General features: G+C 39.8%; 2 protein-coding genes across 2 annotated transcripts; both read left to right on the top strand.

The window, feature by feature from the left end:
• The first annotated feature begins 3017 nt into the window (after positions 1 to 3017).
• Positions 3018 to 3653, top strand: LOC137405302 (EPM2A-interacting protein 1-like). Its single transcript, XM_068091528.1, has 2 exons — positions 3018 to 3048; positions 3262 to 3653. The coding sequence occupies exons 1-2, from the start codon at positions 3018 to 3020 to the stop codon at positions 3651 to 3653; spliced, it is 423 nt and encodes a 140-aa protein (XP_067947629.1).
• Positions 3654 to 3678: 25 nt separating this feature from the next.
• Positions 3679 to 4452, top strand: LOC137405301 (general transcription factor II-I repeat domain-containing protein 2-like). The gene has a single exon (XM_068091527.1). It carries the CDS (start codon positions 3679 to 3681, stop codon positions 4450 to 4452), a length of 774 nt encoding a protein of 257 aa, XP_067947628.1.
• Positions 4453 to 11619: the final 7167 nt, after the last annotated feature.

The following is an 11619-nucleotide window of genomic DNA, read 5'->3' as shown; positions in this document are numbered from 1 at the left end:
GCTCAAATAAGCTAACTTGAAGCTCAAGCCCAGCAAATGCAAGTTGCTGCAAAGAGAAAACAAGCACCTAAAACATATGGTTAGCCACCAGGGGTCAAAACAGACCCAGACAAAATCAAGGTTGTAAAAGAGTGGGCAACTCCCACTTGCCAGACAGAACTGCGCACATTTCCTGGATTTCTGGGTTATTATCATCGTTTTTACCCTGATTACGCCGTGGTAGCCCAACCGCTAAATTGCCTGACAGCAAGAGGGGCTCAATTTGAATGGGGTAAAATGGAGCAGAACACCTTTCAAAAGCTGATGGAATTTTAACTCGAAGCAGCGGTATTAGCCTACTCAGACCCAGCTAAGCAATATATACTGGATAAAGATGCTAACCTGGATGAAGTTGGAGCCCTGCTCTTGCACGTTCAACAAGAAAAAGAGAGACCAAACCCTTATTACTTCAAGACCCTCTCAAGTAGCGAGAGGAACTCGTGCAGCACAAGAATAGAACTCTTCGGATTGGTGCTCACGCCTCACGGTGAAGCATTTCAGACCATAATTGTACGGGAAGCACTTCATATTGTGTACTGACCATGCTTCACTACAGTGATTATACCAGAGAAAAGAGCCAGCTTACCAAGAGACTCGGTGATTGAAAATACCGTCGGAATTCAGATTCAAGCTCCAACACTGGGCCAGCAACAAACATGGCAATACTGACGGGTTCAGCCAAAATTATATGGAATGTAAACAGTGCAAACATATTGAGAATATAGATGGAGGGACTGCTAGGGCCAGACTACAAGAACGGGGCTGCGACACCATACTCCATACAGATAGTGAGACTCCGGGTGCAACAGAAGAAACTCTTACCAGTCAAATTAAATTGACAGACATAGTAAGCCAAAAGATATCTACCTTACAGCGGCAAGCTGGCAGCAGCACGACTCGTATCATTGCATCCTTAGAGTCAGGTCAAGAAATGGATAGAGACCTCAACCAAAAACTTAAAAATCTAACGGAGCAGTTGCACTATGTCGTGTAGATCATCTTGAAAATTAGAATAACCCATAACAAGCAAGCAGATTGGGTAATCATTTGCCCAGCAAGCATGAGGGCCCTCACCGCGCAAGAAGCGCACATTCAACATGCCGAAATAAACAAAACTTACAAACGGTTATGACTAGCATGGTACTAGCCAGGCATGTCAGTAGGATGGTGATAGCAAGCAAAATCTGTTAGGCATCAAAGAACGGCCGACACCCTTCTAGTCAGGACCAGCACAGATTACTTGCTGGCAGGCCTTAGCAAGTCGTGTCTATCAGCCTTGTGGGACTTCTTACCACAACTCAAAAGGAAAATAAAATGATCTTGATTCTATTCATCCACTTCACCAGATGGCGAGATGCCATTACCATATTGAATGGGACTAAGAGAGTGAGACGGTGGGGCGCTGAGACAGTCGCAGACATATTAGATCAGAAGATTTTTGCTTATTTCGGGCTGCCTGATAGAATTCACAGTGACATGGAAACTCAGTTTGAATCGAAACTCATGCATGAGCTGTGTAACATGTAGAAAGTCAGCAAAAGCCACACCACTAGCCATCACCCACAAGACAATAAAACGATGGAGCATGGCAACCGTGACCTAGGGGATGCTCTCAGATCACTGTTGCTATCAAGAAGTGAAACCGATTGGGATCTGATACTACCTTAGATATTGCGATCATTACGAGCTACACCGCACTCACTCACCAAAGAAACTGCCAACGTTATGATGTTTGGGCGAGAACTGAACTTACCAGATGATCTCATTATTAGGCCAAGACATCAGAAACATTCGAAGAGCGAGTACACAGCAAAACCCTCCGAAAGGATGGCTAATGGTCATAGATTTGTTCGTAACCAGCAGTGTGACACCAGGAAAGCTGATCCCAAAACGGAACCAAAAATTGTGAAAGGAGATCAAGTATGGATGTTGACCAAACGGTTCAAAAAGAAAAGCAGGACCAATTTCCACCCTTAAAGGCTGACTTGCAACAAAATTCACGTTACAGTTATTTGATATCAAAAGATTCACTATGTCTTACTCCGCTGTGTTGTAGGTGCAAACTATGTAAAAATGTGATTACAAGCTCTTAAAAGCTAAAAAACGAACAGCTAATCGCCGCCATCACGAAACTGCCGTAGATTAGAATCTCTTTCTAAAACGGCTCAAATGGGACGTAGTTGTGCAAGATAGCTTCTGTTTACACTTTCACGCAACCTCATTTGTCGAAATATTTTTACAAATATACTACACACATTCAATAAAACCATGTCTATTGTTATTACGCATCTATTTCATGATCATTGTAATGCTGTCATTTTGAGCACTGATATCTTATAACAGGGGTGTCCAAACTACGGCCCGCGGGCCAACTGCGGCCCGCAGTCCATTTTTAAATGGCCCGCAAGAAATTTTATAAACAGAATGGAATATGGTCCGCACTTCAAATTTTGCCTGCACTTCTAAGTTTTAACACCAGGGGGAGTTACTGTTGATCAAGGCAGTTGCTCCACCAAAAAGGCAAGTTAATACTAAAATAATAGTTGTGATATCTATATTTATTATATCTAATCGATTTATAATATTTGTAAGATTTATTGTATTTATAAGATTTGTAATATTATATCTATCGATATAATATTTTATTACGTTCGTGAATAACGGCCAATATATTGCATACTATATAGAACGTAGATCTGAACATAAACCGAGTCGCTAATAATAAAACTCAACCGGATATCGATATAAATCTATGACAGTTAGCTAATCTTTATTGAATTAATATTAATATAAAATATAATATTATTTGTGCCTCTATTTGCAGGCAAAAATACATATAATCTATAATTAGTAAAAATATTACCAAAAAATATTCGGTTTGTTCAGTCATTCAGTGCGTTCGGTCATTCGGCGCGTTCGGCTTTTCGCATCTACCGCCAAAAAGGCCAATCACAGAAAAAATTTACCCGTTACTAAACATGGCAGAACCAAAGAAGCGAAAGGTAGAAAGTGAGTGCAGAAAGTTTCAGACACGGTGGGAGAGTGAGTATTTCTTCAAAGAATTCAAGGGGAAGTGTGTCTGTTTGATCTGCACTGAAACTGTGGCAATTATGAAAGAGTATAATGTACGACGTCATTATGAGACCAAACATCAGGCCTATGCGTCCTACACTGGTGCTGAGCGAGAGCAGAAAGTAAAGCAAATGGATAGCTAAACTGCAGGGTCAGCAACAGTATTTTTGCATGCTCAAAAAGTCCAGGAAAAGGCTACAATAGCCAGCTATGATGTCGCCCAACTCATCGCAAGACACGGCAAGCCTTTTTCAGATGGAGACCTCATAAAACACTGCCTCGGTAAAGTCGCCGAAATAATGTGCCCGAAGAAAGTGCAGGACTTCAACAACGTCAGCATGTCTAGAAATACAGTTGCGCAACGCATTGAAGACTTGTCAGCCAACGTTAAACTGCAACTGTCTGATAAAGCTTGTGCTTTTGATTTTTACTCCATCGCATGCGATGAAAGCACTGATGCCACAGACACCGTACAGCTGCTAACTTTTTTGCGGGGGAGTGGACGAGAACTTTGGAGTTACAGAGGAGCTGCTCGATCTTAAGAGTCTAAAAGGCACAACAACGGGTATGGATATTTTTGAAGCTGTATCAGACTCAATTGACAAAATGGGACTTAAATGGGACAAGCTGTGTGGAGTTACAACAGACGGGGCTCCAGCTATGGCAGGTGCACATAAAGGAATGGCGTCTATGGTGTGCGCTAAGGTGAAAGAGACTGAAGGTGAGGCTGTTAAAATGCACTGTATTGTTCACCAAGAAGCCCTTTGTGCCAAGACAGTCAATCTTGGAGATGTAATGAACACAGTTGTGAAAACTGTCAACATAATCCAAGCAAGAGGGCTGTACTACAGAGAATTTCAGGCTTTTCTTTCTGATGTGAATGCTGAATATGGAGATCTACTCTACCACTCGGATGTGCGCTGGCTAAGCCGCGGTGCCGTGCTGAAACGTTTTTACTCCCTGAGGTCAGAAATTGACCAGTTTTTAAAAGAGAAGGATCGACCTCTTCATGAGCTGAGTGACCCTCTATGGTTGGCAGACCTAGCATTTTTAGTTGATCTTACTGATCATTTAACCACCCTGAACAAGAGCCTACAAGGGAAAGATCAGCTTGTACCACAACTTTATGCGCACATGAAAGCATTTTGTGTGAAGCTCAATCTCTTTAAGACACAACTGCGCAACTTCAACGTTGTGCACTTCCCCACACTGTCCGAAATCAGAACTGCGTATCCACAGGCCAACCTTTCTGCTAAAAAAGGGAAATATGTGTCTGAGATTGCATGTCTCGAAACAGAATTCAGACAGCACTTCCAGGATTTTTCTGTCAGTGATAAATAAATCAAGCTAATTGTGACTCCTTTCTTGGTGGATGCCAAAAAAGTGGAAGAAAATCTGCAATTAGAACTCATCAAAATCCAGTGTGATGATGTTCTGAAGAATCAACATCAGCAGCTTTCCCTCCCCGAGTTCTACCCGAGCTTGGAAAAGGAAAAGTTTCCTATGATGAGACGCCACGCGAAAAGAATGATCAGTCTATTTGGCTCAACATACATATGTGAGCAAACATTTTCTCTGTTAACACTTAACAAAAGCAGAATGAGAACCAAAATGACCGACAGCCATCTCCATGATGTCCTCCGCATCGCAACCACTAAGTTTACTGCAGACCTGCCAGCCATCCTTTGGTCCAAAGCGCAGCATCACTGCTCCCACTGAGTGCAATGCCGTTCCCACTTTAGGTGAGTAAAAAATCTATTCAACAGTACCCGTGTGTTAATAAGCATGCATATGTAGGTAAATACACTAAATTTAAGGCTATATACCTAATTTCTAGTAAGTGGCCCAGCCCCTCCTATATTTTATGTATGTGGCCCTCAGTGAAAAAAGTTTGGACACCCCTGTCTTATAACCTACCATGAAAATCCGTTTAATTTTTTAACCTTAGCTCGAAGAAGTCCATATCATTGTCTGATAAACATGATGAGACTGTTAGTCACCTGTGACAATAAAAAAAAATGCTGCAGAAATTATTTGCGAAGTATGGGTCGCATGATCAGATTACAACTAGACGATTAAACCAAGCCGAAACAAAACTGTAAATTAGCAAGCATCGATATTTGATACCGGGTCTTCGGTAAAGCCCAAAGTGTTTGTCATAAGCTGGTGCTACGAGAAGTTTTATATTGAGCCTTTTATTGGCCTTTCAATTTAAGGGAGAACATCACGTGACAACAAAAAACAAATTTAATGACTACGTCAGAGAAATAAACTGATTTCAATCTACTGCGGTTTCGTGATGGCAGCGATTAACTGTTTTTTTTAGCTTTTAAAAGCTTGTAATCACATTGCCACATATTTTGTGCCTATAACATAGGAGAGTAAAACATGGCAAATCTTTTGATACCAAATAACTGTAATGTGAATGTTGTTGCAAGTGAACCTTTAAAGATTGTAACATTGTTAGTAATCATGAAAACATGATCCACGCATGCCACGAGATCACGGACACGGTGAGACTAGCGACATGTGTGAAGATTCAAAATATTAATAAATCTTCTGTTTCCCTTATAACAATTCCTAATCCTGGCCAGCTAGCCTGTGTGCAAGTATTAACAATAGTGAATTTCGAAACTAAAAACACTATACTAGGTAATAATACTATATGGTAGCAGTGGTAAACACGGACAGTTCGGAAAACTGAAGTTGCTGATAGTCATTTAGAATTGGATCTTCTTCTGATACCTAGAGCTGGCCGTTAGTCTAGCTTAGTGTTGTGTCAATATCTAGAGCTGATTGAGTTTACATGGGGGTTTGAAACTTCCAGAGGAGTTATTCTTTGAGGGAATTGTGGCTGGAAACTGGAGAAAGTGGTGCGCCAGTTTCAATTCAGCGCAAGCACTGTTGTTGACCCACAGAACTTTCCCGATGGTGATGCAGCTATATCGGTCAGGCAGGTAGTTATACTTTTGCATACTGATGATGAGAAGGCTTACGAAATTTAGTCACAATTTGAATATGAAGATGGTCACAATGAAAACACACTTGCTGATGTTATTGCAGTTTGAAAATTACTGTAATCCTAGGCGTAACATTCTATATGAATTGTGTACTTTATGGAATCTGTCACAGGGTATGGGTGAAAATGTAGACTCTTTTGTTCAACGCTTGAAAATGCAAGCAGCAAAATGCGAGTTTAGTAATTTGCAGGAAAGAATGCTGCTTTGCAAACTAGTTTCTGGTTTATTCTCTGATAAGCTCAAAGAAAAAATGTTGAGAGACCCGGATATGATGCTTGCTCGAGCTGTAGGAGACATTAGGGCTGCAGGAGTAACACAGTTACAACTAAGCAAATTATCTGATGGAGACAAGGTAGCTATCTCAGTAGATAAAGTAGAAACTAAATCAAATGAATCTGTGGCTAAATCGAATGAAAATTTTAGATACAACTGTAGACATTGTGGATACCAACATGTCAATGGCAAGTGTTCAGCTTATGGCCAGCAGCGCAAGAATTGTGGAGGGCGAAACCACTTTGCGAAGAAATGTATGTTAAAGAGTGCGAAAGTGTTTGAGACAGATGATAGCCCACCTACTGATAGAATGAACACCTTACACATTAGAGCTGTGGATTCTCTAACAAATGGAAAGTCATGAAGCAAACCACTTCAACTAAACAACAGTAGATCTGAAACAATGGTCAATTGTAAATTAGACATGGGTGCTGAAGCCAATTTCATTGAAAAATCGGTAGTGGAACAGCTAGGCTGGCAAGTTCAGCACTCAACAACCTTACTGGGTTATGGCAAAACAGTGATTCCCAATGTTGGCCAAACTGAGATTACGATGATTATAGGTGGACATAAGCAAGCTCTAACATTTGAGGTTGCGGATGAAAACTACACACATATTCTTGGATTGCAGGCCTGTGTGGGTCTTGATCTAGTAAAATGTGTGGATAGCTTGCCAAGTATTTTGGAAGAATTTCCCGAGGTTTTTGAAGGAATTGACTGTCTAAACAATGAGCCTAATATACAAGTAGGCAAGACGGTCACACCAGTTGTACATGCTGCTTGACAAGTACCAGAATAAGCTTAGACCTTAAAGATCTCAACAAAGCTATACTTAGTGAGCGCCACTACATACCCACTCTGAATGACATTGCTTTTAAGTTCAGTGGTATGAAACACTTCACTATCTTAGACATGAAACACGGTTACTGGTACATAACCTTGAGTTAGCAAAGCAGTATGCTGATAACTTTTAACACCACGTTTGGACGCCATTATTTTCAAAAGCTGCTCTTTGGATTGCATTCATCTGCTGAGGTTTTTAAGAAGAGGGAGGAGCAGCTATTTTTGGGATTTAAACCTAGCTATATATTTTGACTAGAAATTTCCCTGTCATACAACCAACGACCAAAGTGATAATGGAAAAAAGAAAGGGTACTGCTGATTGTTGAAAAACACGCGGATGACGGAATATTGACATCGTAGGATTAACCTGAGCAATGGGTAACTGTTCTATAAGTGTAAGAGAAGATAAAAATTCAAAAAATGTACCTGCTTCCATATTGTTGGCTGCACTGAATTTATTAACAGTGTCAGGTCTAACTTGTTGGCACGTATGACATTATTGTATTTGAGCATTGTATGTAATGAAATGTTTCTCATTACATCCAGTACATGTGATCTGTGATATGTTGTTGTCCAGTCTGCCTAGAAAGTTGTTATGCAGTTCTTCAAAATCAGGACAATCTAAAGATTGAAAATGAGGAATGTGATGAAGGTGGGCAGTATTGGGAGGAACAATATTGTTTGTACATTATTTTCATGATCAATGATGTCCATAAAATCATGATCATCATCTGAAAACAAATGGGCTGCCAAATCCATGTCATTTACATCGCCTACAACATTTACTAAAGAATTCTCTGAATCAGATGAGTTGTTGTTATTAATTTGAGTAGAGTGTTGTTGAACATTAGCATTTGATGTTGATGGTTGCTGTGAGGACCTTCTATTTATCCTCCTATTGAGCTGTAATAATTGAGAGACACGTGGACGGCCACTGCATTGGCAACGGCCACGACGTGGTGTTCTGGAAAGTTGTATGTTCATGGTAGTTCTCAAGTTAATTTGAAATTAAATTCAAAAAGTCAATTATGCAAAACAAAAAGCTGTATAAAAATCCCACCTAATCTATGACTATCTCAAACCTATGTTTTACAACAATAAAATAGATAATAATTAAAGCTGCAGGCCTAACCTACTGTACTGTATGTAATTTAACAACAGCAATAAGAAAATATGTTTATTATATCTCTGAAATGCAATATTAGAAGTCAAATGGCAAGCTGCTGTCTAATATACACAGCTTGAAAGTTGGTTGTGTTGAATGTATAATGGTTTTGATAGCGATCTGTAACAGAAAGCAGTATCAGCATTCACGCATCTAGAAGTTTTCTGCAAACTGGAGCAAAATAAAAAAATTTTCTCGTCATGAAGGGGCGTTGCAGTTCGGCCCTAGCTTGTACATAAGATGTAAAGAATTTTGGCTAACGTTCTAAATAATTTAATGAAACCTTCGGTAATTTGACAAAAAAACAGGCTGATAAACTGTGTACCACAATTTCGTACCTGTAAATCGGTCTATGCCTCAAACGGTCTACGCTTATTACAGAAACCTTCGGATAAATAAATTTGAATAATTATTCTTATAATTAAATCTTATAATAATTTTATAAAATCAAATAATTATTCTTATAATTAAATATTTTTGCAAGATATTAAAAACGGAAAAATATTACAAACCTTCGGCAATTGGACAATGCCATAGACTGGTGAAATGTGTACCTTTTTCTCATGAAATACAAATGACTTAATGGTTCTACTCTCGGTCGCACGGCTTTATCGGCGTTTCATTGGCCGGTCTTCATTTTGATTAACAAAAGCTCGTCAGGATTAATTAGTGATTTTAGGCCAAATTAATCTATCTAGTTATGTATTATCCAATCAGACGGGTAAGGTTTCGGATATTGTCTACTAATTTCAAAGACTTGGTAACATATTTAAGTAGGTTTATATGTGTTTTGTATCGTTATTATACTTAAACGACTCCATTGAAAAATGGTTAAATTTTTTGATAAGATTTTGGTACAAGGGTTTGCGATGGTGTTGATTAATAATTTTTGTGAGTTATGTGCACATATGCATTTATCATAAAGATCTCAAACAATCGCTTCGCTCGTGTTTGGTCGTGGGATGATACTGTCATGGCTGGATGTACTCAAGAAGAACACGATGAAAATCTAAGACGTCTACTGAAGAGAGCTAAAGGGGTTAATGTCAAGTTGTATAAAAACAAAATACAGTTGAAGAAATCTGAAGTAGTGTATTTAGGACATATTTTGTCTAGTGAAGGCTTCGCCCAAATCCAAGCAAAATTATAGGGCTATTGAATAGATGCCCTCTCCAACAGATAAAACTAAAACACAGAGGCTTTTTGGCACTTTAAATTTCTTATCACTATACATGCCTAACATGTTTAGCCTCACACAGCCATTAAGGCCTCTTCTCAAAAAAGATATTGTTTGGTCCTGGGAACATGAACACACAGCAGCGCTACAACAAATCAAGAAGCTTCTTACCAGTGAGCCTGTTTTACAGTATTTTGATGTGGAAGATGAAGCACAACTACAGGTCGATGCCTCAATATGGTTTAGGGGCTGCGCTGCTAAAAAATGGTCATCCGATTGCCAATGCTTCACGCTCATTTACTGCTGCAGAGGTAAACTACCGACAGATTGACAAAGAACTCCTAGCTATTGTGTTTGGCTGTGAACGGTTCAACCATTGTGTTGATGGTCACCCTATAAAAGTACAGACAGACCATAGCCTGCTGATCTCTGTACTAAAGAAATTTATTCATCAAGCATCCCTTAAACTTCAAAGACTTTTAATCTGGTTGCAGCGTTATCAAGTGGATGATGTAAAGCATGTACTTGACAAACACTTACACTTGGCTGATACTCTATCCAGAGCTTTCCTCAAAGATAAACTTAATCAGCATAATACTTTGAAGATGAGCAGGCTGTGATGATTCACGGTTTGGAGGTTACTAATGACCGGAGATCTCAGCTGAACCAAGCATAGACTGCTGACCCTGTAATGAAAGTGCTGCTATCCACCATACACGAAGGGTGGAATTGGAGCTGCGAGAGCCAAGCTCCCTCAATTATACAGCCCTACTGGCAAGTTAGAGCGAATTTGTATGAATGTAATGGCTTCATTTATTTGGAAGAGAGACTGCTAACACCTGAGACAGAGCGCAAAAAATGCTAAAGCGACACAGTGGCCACCTAAGAAATTAAAAGTGCAGAGAAAGAGCACGTAATATGGTGAATTGGCCCGGACTCAATAATGATATTCAGCTAACTGTGTTTAGTTGCAGCCCATGTGCAAGATTTGCAGATCAACAGCAAAAGGAGCCTAATTTACCACATAAAATTGCGAGTCTCCCTTAGACCAAGTTAGCTATGGATACCATGGACTTCAGATCCAACAGCTATCTAGTAGTTGTTGATTCCTACTCACATTTTCTGGAGCTCAGACAGATTCGCAACAAAGCAGCTGGTGATGTCATATTAGCACTAAAGTTTATATTCTCAGTGCATGGAATGCTCTTAAATATCATGGCGGGCAATATGCCATTCAACAGTGTGTGTATGAGGAAGTTTGCTGATGAATGGGAACTTGCCATAGCTACCTCTAGTATTCATTACTCAAATTTTAATGGCATGGCAGAGCGCTATGTACAAACAATCAAAAATTTGATAGAAAAGAGTGGGAAAACTTATGAAGATATCTATCGATCCCTTCCGGCTTACCGGCAAGCACCAGTTACAGGATGTGCATACAGTCCATCTGAAAGGCTGTTTAACCGAAGTATCAGGAGCAGTTTGCCTATTACCAGTGAACCACTGACACCAGCTGCAGTGGTACATCCCACTACACAGATAAACAACTATCAGCAACAAACCAAACTGAACTATGATAAAACAGCCAAAGAGCTTCCACCATTAGAGTTTGGAGAACAAGTGCTGGAAATAACTTTTTAGGACAGTTCTTCTGGTCAGACTTCCAAATCACACTAGGAAGGAATAAATAATAGCGATGCACGCTACCACATGTTTGTAGCCAACCGAGTAAAAGAGATACGCAGTTTGTTTTACCCCAATCAATGGTTTTCCATCGCAGGGTCAATTTACCCTGCTGACATAGTTTCTCGAGCAACCCGCGTGAAAGATCTTCAGCAATCTATGTGGTGGGAAGGTCCTGAGTTTCTGCAAACTCCGGACATTACACCCCTATCTGGAAATCAAACAGATTATCAACAAGCTACAGACAAAGACCCTGAACTAAAGCATGTCAAAACGGACCTGCAATCCCAGCCTAAGAAAATGAAAGTTAGAGAAAAAATCTTCAGCAAGTTCAGCTCCTGGAAAAG

This window comes from Watersipora subatra, chromosome 9 (assembly GCF_963576615.1).
Source record: "Watersipora subatra chromosome 9, tzWatSuba1.1, whole genome shotgun sequence".
Classification (NCBI taxonomy): Eukaryota; Metazoa; Bryozoa; class Gymnolaemata; order Cheilostomatida; family Watersiporidae; genus Watersipora; species Watersipora subatra.
Note: the sequence above shows the minus strand (reverse complement) of the source record. Positions and strands in the feature narration are given on the sequence as shown.